At 40.6% G+C, this 16,510-nt stretch overlaps 1 protein-coding gene across 2 annotated transcripts in view; it reads left to right on the top strand.

Moving 5' to 3' along the window:
* Positions 1-16,288, top strand: part of LOC147883800 (uncharacterized) — a 73,502-nt gene extending 57,214 nt beyond the window's left edge. Inside the window, exons 7-8 of one of the 2 annotated variants that reach the window (XM_087399019.1) lie at positions 2,410-2,598; positions 15,303-16,288. In XM_087399019.1, the coding sequence (XP_087255145.1) occupies positions 2,410-2,598; positions 15,303-15,875 (762 nt within the window). In that variant the 3' untranslated portion in view covers positions 15,876-16,288. Of the gene's footprint in view, positions 1-2,409; positions 2,599-13,815; positions 13,949-15,302 lie in introns of those variants that run through there. The other variant, XM_087399020.1, reaches the window with a different exon arrangement.
* Positions 16,289-16,510: the final 222 nt, after the last annotated feature.

Here is a 16,510-nt window from a genome sequence, read left to right as displayed (position 1 = left end):
TCGTCACTTCTTGCAAGGGCTGTAACTTTTCACAAAAAAATCGGATTGCAATGATGTAAAAACAAAATTTGTAGTATTCAAGGTCCTCTACAACTTTGCTGAAGACACAAAGCTGTGATTCTGCTTCTAGATCCGGATAGAAGTGTCACATCGCCCGCAGGTCACGGAAAGATGTAGCTGAAGGAAGGAGAAGAGGTCGCAGATCATGGCGTGGAGAAGAGAGCTCAAGGAAGGAGAGCAGCCTTTCAAGGAGGAGGAGGTAGAGTAGCTTCATTGGCCTCCCTCACCTCAACCTCTTGGAAGGGAAAGGGAAAGAGAGAGCAAGGCTAGGAACATGGCTCTGATACCACATGAAATATCATAGTGGTAGGGAGAGAAGCAAGCTAACACTAGGAATGGAAAGGAAAGATAACAAGCATAATGGAAATGAAATGGAAAGAAAATGAAAGCAATGGACAAGCACTCACATGATACCAAAGAGCTTGATGTTGATTGATTTATTAAGACTCAAGACAAGTACAACACTATATAATGTGACATTAGACTCTAGAAAGCCATAGTGTATATGGGATAACTCCCAATATGACACGTGGCATGTCTAGGACTCACTAGACTATAAAACACCCCCTAGACACCTAGAACACTCATTTTTGACTCACTTTGGCTTCATATTCCAACGGGTATAACATCTATCGTGAATACTTTTGATGATCTTTAAAAAAACATTTGGAGCTTACTGCCAAAATGTATGTTGCAAGAGAACCATCTGTTAAGTTAAAAAGCAGAACTTTTGATTAAATGTTTCAACTATGGAAAATTGATAAGAATATAATTCTTAATTACAAGGTAAATCACAAGCAGACAATAGCGAATGTGCTTATGACGTTAAAAAAGCCTTACCTAGCTAAAAGTGGGGAGCAGGTAGAGTATTCATGTGCACCAGTGGAGAGAGTCCTTGCAATTAAGCTCTTCAAGGACCAATTTGATTTCTCTTTACTAAACTTCCATCATGTACAATATAGTGGATGGTATGAATCATAGCAACCAAAATCACTGGTAGTAAGTTCTCTTACAAAGTAATGCTCCACTTTGAGAGTAGCTCAACTTCTCAATAGGCCACAAATTGCTGCATGATTATACCAATGGATTGGAGATTACATAATTGGTATATTGTAGCGGATCTCCCTTGTCAATGCTACAAGTTGACCTTTCAGGTTTCCGTACATGCTCAGAAGGCCTGCCTATGTTGATTCAACTGTACTATGCCTGAAGAAACACAGTTTATATAGAAAGGAATGGCTGCAACAGAGTTTTGGTCTCAGCTCAAAGCTTTTGTGCAGAAGGGAATCCCATAAATAGTGTTTCTAAGACTTCTCATTGACGTGTTACTTCTCTAAACTTTACCTGAGGTTTACAATCTTTGTAATTTTGAAATCGTATGTACCTTTGCTTCCTCGTTAAAGACTTTAGTAGCTTAGGGCCGAAAAGTTGTTTGGAAAGATAGGTTAGCCAGCTAGGGGTGTGCCAGCACATTAAGGTCAAATCCTTACTTTAGTATGGGGAATTCTATTATCATCATATTCACCTCTCCTATTCCAACACACTAATTAATTAGTTTTGGTGCATGGAGGCTTAATTAACCTATGTTTAATTTATTTATGCTTTAATTAACCTTTGTTTATCTATGTCTTAATTTATTTATGTTTCTCCTTGGCTTAATTTATATCATGCATAGACTATGTCCAAAGGGGGCTTCCCGAAACATTCAAGAAAAGATTCGAACTCAAAACCTTCTTTTTCCCACACATGAGCCAGCTATAAAGTAATATTATGTGTCCCTTTCCTTATAATAGTATTATATATCCTCCCGCATCCCCCTCCCCCTTTGGGATGTCCTTTCTTCTTTAATGCCCTTCATAAGTGGTCCCCCCCTCCCCAATCTTACACGTCCCTCCCTCTTTAATGTGCCCCCCTCCCCCATTTTTAAATTCAAGATCTCCCACTCCCAACGCGTGAGACTAATTATTGCCCCTCCCCCTCCCCCCTTTATTTAATTCAAGCCCTCCCTCCTTATCCTGAAATATTTTGCGATCATATACCACTCTTCCCCCAAACTAATTAATTAATAGGAGTATTCACCAACTGGGGGGTCATTTTGTGTTCTGACCTTTGCTACTCTGCTATGTGCGAGCAAACTAATAAAGATGTAAGCTCACAATGTGTTTGATATTTACGGTTTGGCTTAGGTGTCTCTTTAATCTTTTGTTGGCCATTATCTTCACGAATTTCGTAGACACATCAGTCAGATTTTTATTTTGTTTTCTCATCTCCATGTTGGTTAACACAAGAAGGCTAGGTTGTTACCTCTTCATGACAATGCAGCTGAGCAACTAATGTCAACTGTAACAGAATGAAAGGCTTCAAGGGGAGTTGAGGATGCATGTTGAAGTGACAAATGGTCTTCAAAAAGATAAGTCTTCCCTTCAGTTAGAAACTGCAAAATTGGCTCGTGATTTGGATTTGCTACGACAGGCTGAAGCTCTCCACTTACAAAGGAGCTCTAGCCAAGCACGATGTATTGCAGAAAATAACAGCAAGGTATGACTTTTTTTCTTCCTTTTAAAGATTCTCTTTTGAAGATGGGAGATTGAGAGATTGGAAAGTGTTTCTGGATTAATGCTCACACTAATAAGTAGAGAAACACTGAAGAAGGCCCATTCTTGCATTATGTGAGACATATGAAGAGCAGATTCTCTCCACAGCATGCTATAAAGGTTCAAATTAAGAACATCAAGTACATTCCAGATCGTCGTACTGCCTGTGTGCTTGCTTTGAAAGCAAACTATGCACCTCATCAAGGCACATACCAAAATCCTGTGCAATCCTGTACTGCCCCCTTCTAAATTACAACATCCATCTAAACATTAAACCCTAGGACACTCCATGGAATCCATCCTCGTGTCAGTATCAACAGCCACGCACTTGGAAGATTCCAAGCACTCCATGCTGTCCTTCACCTTCACAAAGGTTTCTGACTCCTCATCGACTCACATCTCAATGTCAGACATCTTCACTGTGGCTTCTAGGTTGGCATATCTGACCTTAGTAACACTCGGAGATGTCACCAAGAACAATTCTTTGATTACTACATTATCTTTGGCTTTTGTGTCACCCTCTGAATCTGAGTCGGACTCCTTGTTTTTCTAATCCGCTTTCTTCTTTCTGCAATCCTTCGCAAAATGGCCTAGCGTGTCGCAATAGAAGCACTTCTTCTCTGGGAAGTGTCCTTGTCATTAGAGTCATTCTTCTTGGACTTGTCACTGTTAGGCTTGCCCTTTCCTTTGCTAGCGTAATCCTTTGCCAGCAATGCCTTGTCATCTTTGTCGTTGTTGTAGAGCTTCTCCCTAGCTTCTTACTAGCTCCAACTCCTCAAAAGTTAGAGGTTTGGTTGTCTGTCTTGCTGTCACAGTCGTAACGAAGCTTTTGAAACTCCGAGGTAGCTTCCTCAGTACCATCAAGGCCAACTGGCACGAGTCCACCTTCTGACCAACCAATGCTAGTTGATCCCTCACCACCTTGACCTTCGTCAAGTGGTCATGTACCGAATCTCCCTCATCCATATCCAAGTTATAGAGCTGATGCTGAAGAAGCAAGATCTGGGATGTGTTATTTGTCTCGTACAGATCCTCCAGAATGGCCCACGCCTCTACTAATGTGTCGGCTGTTTGGATGTGAGGAAGCACAGAGTCCGCTATAGTCCCTATGATCAATGCCAGGGCGTGGGCATCTCTATCTTTCAAAGCTTTGAGTTCCTCTCCATCTATTGGTATGAGTATCTCCCCCTTGTTGTCCACCATATCCTTTGGCTTCATCTCGGCTCCCGTTGTCATTTCCATAGCTTTCGAGCCACTAAATGACTCCAGATCTTCACGTTCTAGATAGGGTAATTTGTCCCATCCTGTTTCCTAGACTCTCCAAAGTTAGGGTTGGTGAAAGAAAGAAAATTGGGGGAGGAAGAAGGGAGAGAAGGGGCTTTGAAATCGACATCTCTACTGCTAAACCACACAGCAAAGTCGAACAAACTCAACCTTTCATAGACCAGAACTCCGTATGCACCTGACTGTAACCTGAGTCACCCTCCTTCTCGCAAGGACATTGTCCTCTAGTCGTGGAAGTCGATTCCCAAGAGCTTTTGAATCAGGATCGTCCTTCAGCAAGGTCCCTACCTTCAGGCTGCCACACCTGTGAGCCTCCTACTTGGGCTTTGATACCATGTTAGAAATCGACCAACAGAGGGTACGCACATCGGAAGACTGATATAATAGCCTAGGAGCTCACACAGTGTGTGTGGGGAGTGGAATCACAAACTTCTTTAGCTTATGTGCATCAAATAGATGTGCAGACTCATCAATAGACAATAATCCAGCCAGATATAGAAGCTACCAAAACAATATATTTCGTCCAAAACTATGGGCACAACAAAAGAGAGAGAGATCCAAAGTCCCACCAGAGCGTGATACTTTGATCTGACCACAAGGTACTTCTACTATCTGCTGGATATCTCTAGACTCGAGTCCCCGTGCTCCACCTCGAGCTTATGTGGACTCTCTATCGTCAATGATCCTCTCCACCTTACTGCCTGTGTATTAGCCTAGGTGGGCAGCACCTTGCTGAGCTAGGTCTGCAGCTCTCCAGCCTCTGTGTCCTCCTGGATGTAGGCTCATAGGTTGCTGGTCTGCTGCTCCTTCTGCTCCCTGAAGTGCTGCTCATGAGAATGATTTGTGAGGGCTGAATGGCCCCTTTATATAGGCCCAAAGGCCCCCTTGACATAGTCGATTGGCAGCCCCTTAGTGGCCGACCAGTCTGCTCCAAAAACCGACCCCACAAGGCCTTTAACTTGGGCTGTGGGCAGTTTCTCTTGGGGTGTTTGCCCCCTGCCTTTAAATGGGGCCCAGCCCCCTCCCACCTCCCTTTATGCATGGGGCTGTGGGCTGGCCTATGTGGCCGACCAGCTTCCTGGCCTATATAAGGGCAGGGTGCTGCCGACTGCAGCCCCTCCCTTCCCTGCAACACCTGTGCTGCTGCCAGGCCATCTTTAGGACCTTCTTGCAGGTCATATCCCTGCCCATGGATCCCGCCATGCTGCCGTACTGCAGTCGTACCTGTGCTGATGTCACCTGCCATGTGTCACCATGTTCAGGGCCTGTTTGCAGGCTATGACCCTGCCGACTACCGTCTCCACTTGACCCGCCATGCAGGTGCCTCCAGTTGCACCATCTGTTGCCTCTACCAGGTCCTTTTTCAGCACCTAAATCCCATGCTTGTATGCTGCCCACATGGCAGCTCATGTGCTGCCCATATGGTGGCCCCATTCTGTCCATGTGGCAGACTGTCCATGCTTATGTCTACCTCTCTCATGCTCTCCTCATTTGGGGGCTCACAGATGGGGAGGTGACCAACATAATTCCACAGTTAGGCCATTGCCTTGAGAATATCTGCCTTTGAGAATGCATCCCAATGTTGCTTGCTCCCCATGCAAGCTTGGAAGCTCATTGACCATTAAATTGGATTATCCTACTATCTCATCTGTCACCAAAACACCATGATTCGTAAAGCATTTTTTTGTTCCCCTTTGCCATAGCCTTGCCATCTTGTTTTAGCCTTATGGCAACTTTATGGTCATAGTACTTTACATACATGGATGATGTATGAGAGTATGTCCTTTTCTTCTTGATGTGCCATGATCAATTGGGTGCTGATTCCTATTATGTGACAGATCCCATTATCACCCACCATCACCTTGGAATTGGGTTCTACTGATCAAATTGAGTTAAACCACTACTTTTTGTTTGGCATGTTTTTTGATGCACTGCTATTTGCATATTAGTTCTATAAGTCAGTGAGTGAACCTATGATTCCTCCATTATAAAAAAGATAACTTCACGTGCATTAATTCTGACTTGGTCTCTTTCTTGTTAAGTTCTAATCTACCTTCTTATTTTTGCAGTTCTTTGCATAGGGTCCTAGCTTGAAATACTTATTGTTCTTGTTCTGGTCAACAATGCCTAAAGACTTCCTTGCCTTTGAAGGTTCTTTATAGTCCTCGGTCTTTTCCTTGCCAGTCTTCCCCTTTCTTTTCCCTTTACCGAAGGCTGAAATTAACCTATCCTTTTCATTGTACATGTTCCTCCCGTTCATTTTACACAATAATGCACCCATTTCTTTAAAAGTGATTGGCTTGGCACATTCCAATGTTGCTGCTTCCTACAAAGCTTCTCCAGTTTCATGGAAGCATGTTTGAGAGGAGTATTGAAAGTACACGTGTATCTACCTTCATACCAAGTGCAACCAACTGATTATTGACTCCCTTGACCTTCGCAATGTGCTCTTGCATGGGTCACCTTTCTTTATCCTTAATGTATATGGTTGATTGTGTAGGTTGAGCACTTGAGTTGAGTTGTTCATCTCATAGTATCTTTGCAATTAGTCAAAGGTTCTTCTCAATGTCCTTCTCTTTTGGCTCTTGTATCAACCATTTTAGACCATTGCCATTGCAATAGCCATGCAACTCCATTGCAACTCTTTATTTCAACTAATAACTATGGAGTAGTATCCAATGATGTTCTATCATATGACATATCCTATATCTACCTTTATCTGATGTGGGGGTTTGTTCGCTCCGGAAGTATCACTGGATGCTTAGGAACATTGGTTGTGCGAGGAGACATATGAGGCACAAAAGAAACAAAAAGTGCTATAGTGCAATCTATGAGGAATGCAAATGTATGAGGAATGTATTACGATCTCTAAACAAAAGGGCTCTCAAACTGTTCACCGCCCAGCCATCGGATTCCCACGTGAGTTCTTTTACCTTTCTTCATACCTTTTGTGAACTCCTAGAATCCCCCCTGAACCCAACACTTGCCAAGTGTCTCCTTGTTTGATGCCATGTGTCCCACTAGAAACCTTAGAGAGGGCTCTCCTTTTGCACCCCTAATTTATGCTTAAGCCTAGGTATGAATCTAGACTCAATCCTAAAAGCCACACCAAAATGCAAGTGTTGCTAAGCCCTATGGTTTCCTAGTCTTCCACGATTATGGTTGACATAACATTCCCTTCCTCTTAAGAATGGTTTACGTCCTCGAAAACAAAATTGGAAAACCTTCTCTGAAGATTGCTTACCCTTTCTTATGTTGAACTCTCTTTAGGTCTATCTTTCTACTTATCCAAACATTCTTTCCATATTGTATGTCGCGTTCTTTTTTCTTGTCTAGCTAAAATTCTTTCTGGTTCATGTGGTAAAGATGCAGGTTCAATGAGTTCCTCTAGGCGATCTTCATTTGACGTTTCGGTAGTGGACTTGGATTTGCCTTTTTTAGAGCGCTTATCTCGTGCACTGGATCTTCCATCATCACTGCTGGTATTAGAGTTGGTCATGCCATCCTCGATGTCAATGGCTGCCGCATGAGCGGCACTGAACGTTTCATAACTGCTAACTTTTTTATGCCTTGTGGATTTTCTTCCATCTTTTCATCTTGCCCAGGTACATGCGTACATCTTCTGAATGGTCTTGTTCGATCTTGCTGAGTTGAGGACTTCATTTCCAATGAGATTATCATTATCTCCTAAGTTTCTTTTTAGCGTACTAACATGAAAAACTGGATGTACTCTACATCCCTCAGGTGAGGCTAATTTGTAAGCAAGTTCTCCAATTCTCTTAAGTATTGTGAATGGTCCACAATACCGAGGAGACAACTTCGGACATTTACCTGTCTTTAGAGATTTTGAAGATTCAAGTATCTTGAGGTTGATTGCAAATCCACTTTTTGCTCTCTTGATCAAAGATGATCTTGAATTTGGCACCATACAAGTAGTGCCTTCATGTCTTCAAAGCATAGACTATAGCATACAGTTCCTTCTCATATGCCGACTAATTCCGTTGGGCACAGTCTAATTTCTTGCTTTCAAAAGCCACTGGTCGACCCTTTTGTAAAAGTACCGCGCCAACAGTAAAATCACTTGCATCTGTCTCAACCACAAATGGTTCATTAGGATCCACCACCTTTCAGACAGGAGCTGCTGCTATAGCTACTTCTAATTTTTTAAAACTTCTCTTTTGAGGTTCATCCCATATGAAGGTGCTTCCCTTCCCCTTAAGCTGGTCCGTCATCGGAACAACAATCTTAGCGTAATCTTGGATGAATCTCCTATAGAATCCAGACAACCCTAAGAATATATGTAATTCTTCTAGGTTTGTAGGATGTGGCAATTTCAATATGGCCCTTACTTTTTTAAGATCCAAACGAACTCCTTCTTGGGATCCCAAGTACTTCACTTCTTTTGCAAAGAATTCACATTTGGATTCTTTAGCAAAGAGTCATTTATCACTAAGCAGCTGGAACACTTTTCGCAAATGTTCCAAATGCTTTTTTCTAGTTTTACTATAAATAAGGATATCGTTTAAAAATACTATAACAAAATTTTCTAAATATGGCCTTAAGACACTATTCATAAGTGTCATGAAAGTTATGGCATTACTTTAAACTAATAATGTTCATACCTAGTACGAAATGTTGTCTTTGGGACATCCTCTTTCCTAATTCATACTTAGTGATATCCTGACCTTAAATCAATTTTAGTAAAATATTTTGTTCCTTGCAATTGATCAAAGAGCTCATTAGCAATGTGAGGCATAGGATACTTATTTTTTATGGTGATTTTATTTAGTGCTCGGTAATCTATGCATATACGTATAGTACCATCTTTTTTCTTTACCAGTAAAACTGGTGCATACCAAGGTAAGCTACTTGGTTGAATTTGGCCCTTCCTAAGGTATTTAGTTAATTGTCTTTTGACCTCACATTCCTCTGTTTGACTAAGCCTATATGGGGATTTACAAACAAAGGTAAATCCAGGACTCAAATCTATTTTATAATCTACTTCTCTCTCAGGGGGTAAACCATCAGGCAAATCAGATGAAAAAATATCTTTAAATTCAAACATTAAATAATTGAAAGAAGATTTATACTTTTTAACATTATCAAAAACAATGTTACTTCTTTCTGATGCAGAAGACATAAAATCACCAATAAAAGTAAGTTCACAGAGATATACCTCACATTCTTCTTGGTGTAGTAGTCGTTCCGATTCCATCGAACAAATACGAGGAGAGTTGGGCACATGATGTTCTCCTTGAATTTGGAAGACTCTACTCTCTTTTTCAAACATAGTTGAGTTATTAAGATAACTCCGTTCTAAGCTATGCCCAAGACTATACAACCACTCTCGACCAAGAACAACATCAGTTCAATCAAGATGCATAATTTGGAAATCTAAGGCATCCTGATAGCCTTAAATATCCACCTCTACACCATGTATCATGGTGTCGCAAACCTTCTTATCATTGTTCTTTGCCAAAGAGACTATATATTTATGGGCACTTGGACTCTCAGGTAATTTCAATTTCTTAACTAACGAGTAGTTCAAGATTTTGTGTGTTGCACTATTATCGACCATCACTCTTACCCTTTGCCTCTTTATTTTTTCATGCATCCTCATTAAATCATGAGGACCAAAGGTGGGCTGTCACATTGCTGATGATAGACAACACATGTAGGTCCTATCCTCATGATAGACCTCTACTTCAGTGTACTTTTCAATACCATTAAGTGGCAATACCTGCACCGCATGTATTTGTTTTTGTGGAGGTCTATTTGGGGCTTTAGCTCCCACTTGTTTATTTTTAGGGCAGTTACCAAGCAGCATGGTCTTTGCCTCAACATTTGAAGCAAAGCTTTTCCTGCTTGGCCCTTTCATAATTCTCTTTCTTCAATAGAGGATAATTTTGTGTTTGAGGTTTCTTAGGTGGTGCCTGAGAAGCCTCCTTCTTTTTCAAATTGGGAAACTTTTTGAACTTAGGTACAAAATCTGTTTGTTTCGAAGTTCCAACTTTGGATTTCCCCGTTGTATCATCGTATATTTGGGCATACTTAATTGCTTCTTCAAAGGTTTTGGGAGAATTTTTTCTCATCTCAACCTTTTAAGTGTCTTTGAGACATCTCACGAAACCCCTTATCTTTTGGAATTCATCAATTCTTTTCATCTTAAGGACTGCCTCCCTATAGTTCGCTATATACTGGACTGGAGTGTTTTTACCCATAGTGTAATTGTCCCAAGCCTCCCATGCTCTTTTTAATTCATTTTTCGGTAAAACCTCTTTTAAGAAGGCTTGTTCAAATTCAACCAATACCTTGGAATTCTATTATTTTCTCTGAGGCTCATCTAGTGTCACAAGAAATGTTTCGAGATTTTGACAAGCGTTTCGTCTAAAAACGTGTAAAATTAGTGTATTTTATATAAATTATTTTATATAAATTATTAAAATAGTGTATTTTTTATAAATTATATTAAAATAAACTTCCACGTTTTGCACGTTTCTTAGAACCATTTCGTGCAAAAACGTTTCTTCACGTTTCTATTGCCGGAAACGCGTTTTCTAGTTACACTGGGCTCATCCACCATTTATAGGCCTTGTTTCCAAGGGAAAGACTTGCTTCCATGACTTGATTTTCAGGAGGGGTATTCTTGAGTTGATGGAAGTCTTGCCATTTTTGCAAGAACGTATTAATTGCATATTTATTACGCTCCTTTTCTTCCCCAATGAAATTTGGCGGTTTCAAGTCCTTAAGAACGTAGGTTTCGCTAAGTCGAGAGGTGGACCTCTCAACTTGATTAGGAGGAGTCCGTGATTTTTCCATAAGAGTTACCAATTGAGAATTGGATAATTTGGTTATGGCTTCAGTTAGGATTTTCAATGTATCATTAATAGTTCCTAATTGTGTCTCCATGTTTTGCGTTCGAGTTTCAAGTTTAATGAATTCCGTGTATGGAATTCCATAATGAATTCCGTGTATGGAATTCCATAATCACTGTAGTCTCTGTCTTCCATTTCCACGTTATCCTCCTGAGTTTCATTTTGTACTTCCTTATGTATTCTCTCTTTAGCTCTAGCTTTTCCTTTTCTAGCCCTTTTCTCGCTCTCCCTAACCATTTCATCTCTTTCTGGAGTTGTCATTTTAAAAATGCGTATTTTTTCAGAAATTATAAAGCAAGAAGCTTAGTACTAGAGAGAAAAATGCAATGCCCACTTCCCTAGTATTTGTTCAATGGTCTTGGATTCGTCTTCACGCTTTCTTCGACCCACGACTTCTCACTTTCTTTTGATTCATGATCCTTTTGATTCCGCTTCTTCTTCTTTCTTCTCTCTCGAAGTCCGATGCTCTTCTTTTGATTATGGCAAGTCTAAAGAGATTGGAAAAAGGGGGTGAAAAGGATCCTAGAAGCTTGGGAGATAGAGGGAGTGAAAAAGGATTTTTGGACCTTGGGTGAAGAGAGGTAAAAAGAGAGGGGTGAGGTGGCTTTTTTTTTCAAAGGTTCAAAGATCTTTGATTGACGTGACAGTCTTCTTCTTTCTGTATTTTTTACGATGGAGGTCCCCGACTGACGAAACTAGTCACGTGACGATGCCGTGATCAACTGCGTTGCTCTCATGCAAGCTTCTTCTGTATTTCTACAGTTCGTGCCGTGGCTGCATGGTTGAGACAAAGCAGCTTCACCTTGATTCACAGCTCACAGCTCTTACGTGCCCGCTTTCCATTAACAGATACCATCGCCAAGAACTTAGCAAGGAAGATCGCACGTTTGAACTTCATGCTAGTGATCACAATGTTCGGCTGTTGTTCTCCGAATGGACCTCTCGCAGCGGTGTTTATTCTAGCACTCTTCTTCGAAAGGGTTGCGGACATGAAGTGCCGATCCTTGAAGCTGTTGGACAGCTTGTTCGTCAAGTTCGCCCATGCTCTCCTTTGCAATTATCAGTGCTTCAAAGTAATTTTTACATCGTTGACGTGCTTCACGTTTGACTACTGTAATCGGGGATAGACGATCAACCACGCTTCCGTTGCGCTTCCGCCGCACACTATGTGCCAAAACAGTGAATTTTTGAGGATGTTTCTCAATGGCGAGTCCATAATACTTTGTCAACGGGCGAATCCATAATTCATGTCGCGTTCCATCAACCCTTTCTTCATGCGGTTCAGAGAGCTTTAATCTCTAGGGTCTTCTCTTCTCTTTGTATTGGCTCTGATACCAATATTACGATCTCTAAACAAATGGGCTCTCAAACTGTTCACCGCCCAGCCATCAGATTCCCACATGAGTTCCTTCACCTTTCTTCATACCTTTTGTGAACTCCGACTACTCTTGAACCCAACACTTGCCAAGTGTCTCCTTGTTTGATGCCACGTGTCCCACTAGGAACCTTAGAGAGGGCTCCCCTTTTGCACCCCTCATTTATGCTTAAGCCTAGGTATGAATCTAGACTCAAGCCTAAAAGCCACAACAAAATGCAAGTGTTGTCGAGCCTTATTGTTTCCCAGTCTTCCACGATTATGGTTGACGTAACATAATGCTAGAGTATAGGAAGCACTGTGGTGCCAGTATATAAGTGCTATGTTACGAATGCACGGAAGGCACTCTAGTAAAATTTAGTAAAATTTACAAAAGGTCCATGAAACTAGTGTGCAAGAGATGATAGAACATTTGATAAGTGCAACGAGAGACAAGAGTATACATAGAGAGGAGAACACACACCACTCTTTGGTAATGCTACCAGATATAGAGAACTAGTTCTTTTAGTGTCATAAGCCATTAAGCATAAGTAGTGTCAGTCCCATTCACCATCAATTCTCAACATAATAGTACACGAAGAGCTCGTATCTCAAGCCTCTCTCCTCTCCTTTGCTCTATGGATGTGCCCTCTTCCTTCACCTTTGCCTTCACCCTAGTTGATCACATCCATTGGTGATGACCTATGACTTCTCCTATTGCTGGAATATAACCCCTCGCTCTCATTGTTATCTCCCTTATCCATTCTATATGCAGTCTCCTAATGAGTTCGAATATTCTGATTGTGGTGAATTCCCATCTTGACTCTTTGGTGATGTGCACCTCCAAGCTGGTGGCTCTGACTTGTATTGAGGTGGACCAAGTGGCCTCCAAATCAGATCACCTCGGACATCAGAAACCTTGTTTGTCATCACCTCTAGTTGTACTCGCAACCACATGGTTGCTTGGTCAAGTAGAGAAAGTGCCTGGTCCCTCCAACAAGATGCTGCCCCATCACTTTGCATGTATAGGATACTATTTTGGTCACCTGCCTTGTATTAGAAGCCCTCAGGTCATTGCTAGAGGTCATCTCATTACTTGACCTATACAACTAGTCATGTGCTCATCCTTGTACCATAGGTCATCTGCCATCCCTTGTACAAGGTCTATTTTGGTCACTTGTACAAAAGAGTTCTTCAGGTCATCCCTTGTATAATGGTTCTTTGGTCACCATGTACAAGAGGTCTTCTAGTCATCCTTGTAATGGGGAATGCTCTTCCAAATTCCCTATAACACCCTCCCAAAACAACAAATTGCCAGAAAGCAAGAAAGCAAGCTAATCTATCTAAACTATGGACATTGTGATAAGTGGCAACTAGATTAACTGGATAAAGGTAAACTTGACCGATGGTTATAGGATGAATTCAAATTAAGTAGACTTTTAGAAAATTTCCCATGGCCTCTCTAATTGTTCATTCTCCAAGGTTTCTAACCTTAACATTGACTAACATCTACTATTCATATGTGGAGCTAAGGGTTTCTAATCTTAACGTTGAGTAACTTCTAATATTCATATGTGGACCTAAATATTGCTCAAGTGATTCTTCCTATCATGTTGTTTTAGAGCGAACATTGGTGTCTATATTGCAGGTGAGAATTGTATTTCACTGAATGAAATGTCTAAGAGAAGAGAGTGTCTATCGACCTAATTGTATACCATCAGTCTAAATTTAACTCATAGATTTTGAATCAAGGGTTATCTTCCAAGCTGCTGAATAATAATGATGGCGCACAAAGCAGTGATTTGGCCTTTGCAATTTGGCTGTGCATATTGATAGGGTGACTCGCCTATGACCTTTGTATGAGCAATTTTGTATGGCTCCTAAGCCTCTCTATGTCTCTGATCCCTTGTTGTGGGATCCCACACATGCACTAGCCTTAATCACCAATGTAACATCAATCTTTTTTAATGCCCACCATTGAGAAGGTTGTGCTCTTAAAACAATGCAAAAAATTCAGTACCGTGTCTGCGTTATGCTTGTTACTGACTCCTTTTTTAGCTTCAATATTTTCAACTTTAGGACTCTTTCTTGCCTGTGTTGCTGCTTCTAAATTGGTATTCTTTTTTATTTTAAAAATCCAATATGGACAATATTTGACTTGTTTTCCCTCTAATCTCTTCTCTTCCTAGCATCTTCAGCTATCCAATTCTTGTGTTTTGTGCTCTATTGTGTCCAATTTTGTATAACCTATTTCCACCTTTGCCTCTAGTGCATGCAACATTATAAATTTTATCCTCGACTGTTATTTCTTTGAGCTCCGTGTGAAAGATACTTTCTTTTGTTGGAGCCTAAACATGGCAGTATATAATACAGAGGTTTTGTAGCGTTTGCTAAATACCCAAAGGGTCTATGACATAAAGCAACAAAACTGATTATATAGCATCAAGTTAAATGGAGATAACACAAATTTCAAAAAACGAAGGCAAGATCTTTGAAAAATTTAAAGTTTGAGCTTCAATAATAATCTTGTCCAACTTCTCTCAAAACAAATCAAGAAAGAAAGTTCATTAAGAGAGAGAAGGCAATGAGAACTTTTTACTTTGAGAGGGAGAGAGAGAGAGTCTTTAAGTAGTCATTTTTATAACCCAGCTGCAAAGATTAGAAAAAAGCTTTGGACAAGTGATTCGTCAATATAGTACCGAACGCAGGGACCTTGAAGATGAGCACAAAAAAACCATTGCAATTTTGCAGGCTGAAAGACAGGTGTATTTCTGCAAGATGTCTATGGAAGCTAAGGATAAAATCAAGTCTCAATTAACGGTCTTCTGCTTTAAAAGAATCCCTCAACAAAATAATGAATGTGAAGAAACAACCTATTCTCACAAGTAAAGGTGTACTTATGTAGCACATGAAAAAAAACTATTGTTAGAGTGTCCTTGTGGAGAGAAACAAGAGGATAAGAACTAGGCAAGGTAGTTCTGAAGTTTTGGTGTTGACTTTGAACTTCCTGTCATAAATGGTAACGATTTCAAACACTTTCAATACTTGATCCTCAATCTAGCTACTTTAGGTTAAAAACTTTCAATTTTTTGATTTGGTTCTGTACCTTTTTAACTTATGGTATTTATTCATCAGACATTGAAGCGTTTGGCTCAAACAAAGATAAATGAACTGAAGAAAGTACGGCAGCTTGTACAACAAATGCTTAGAGAGCGTGGAGAGGTTGAAGAATTTTTTATAGACTCATTACACTATGTCATGAGTCAGATTCAGAATGCAAAAAGATTTTCAAGAAAGCCACAATACAATGGGAATCGGTCTCCTCCTCGTATACTAGTTTCTTCGTCGGAAGAGGAAAGACTTTTATCTTCAGTTCCTCATCTTCCATCTGTCTGGGCCTCCTCTTCATGGCCAGGAGCTGGATCATCCATGAGATGCAAAACCAGTCCAATGCCACCTAAATCTACTCCACAAGAAGGAACAAAAAGCAAATTTGAAATGACAAGTGTTCCAGTTCTACGGAGCCTAGAGGATGTACCAGTTAAGGTGACACCTAAGGTTGACATATCTGAATTGACATGGGAGGAGAGGGAGAAGGTATTGAGGCACTTGTTTCAGAAAATCAATAGCTCCCATCAGATTTCTGATGCTGTGCCATTTCAGCATCATCGTAATGAGTTGCTGTATATATCAGTTGGTGAAGATTGAAATGTTGAAAAGAGCATGATCAATATATTGGAAAGGTGAGTCTAGTTACGAGGAGAACAATTTCATCATAATCTTGGACTCTTTGATGAGGCCTTGTGAAGTACTTCAGCAGATGGAAATGATGGATGCAAAAGTATTACCGTTTGATGTGGATTCGAAACCGCTTAGAAGCAAGTGCTTAAATGTGGAAGGGGCCCATGTTCAAGCTTGTAAGTAGTATTAGTGACTTGATGATCTCTTCAATATAGTGGTGAAGTGCTGGGCATACTGACTGGTATTGTGTAAGGCACAAAGAATTTTTATTTTCTGTGTGCCTATCTGATATCATAACCCTGTTATCAATACCACACTCTGAGGAATGCAGCTCCTCTGAAGATGCTTGAAATTATTCTTCTGGCATTCTGAAATCTTCTAAGCTGTTTGATTGCAAGATGAACAAGAAAGCCTGCTTTTTGCAATGGCGTATGCAAGACCAGAATGCGGGGTTGTTTATCTAAGATTGACCATTTTTGAATGGTTTGGACAGTAAAGTATTGAATGTTTCAGAATATATAGGAATTTGTGGGGAGTCGATTGTTTTGAAACAGTTATGTAAGAGATGAGGTCTTCTTGGAAACAATTAAGTAAATTGTATC

Source organism: Dipteris shenzhenensis, chromosome 27 (assembly GCF_047967505.1).
Source record: "Dipteris shenzhenensis isolate YYH24624 ecotype China chromosome 27, Dip_SZ_1.0, whole genome shotgun sequence".
Lineage (NCBI taxonomy): Eukaryota > Viridiplantae > Streptophyta > Polypodiopsida > Gleicheniales > Dipteridaceae > Dipteris > Dipteris shenzhenensis.
This window is presented reverse-complemented; position numbering and strand designations above follow the sequence as displayed.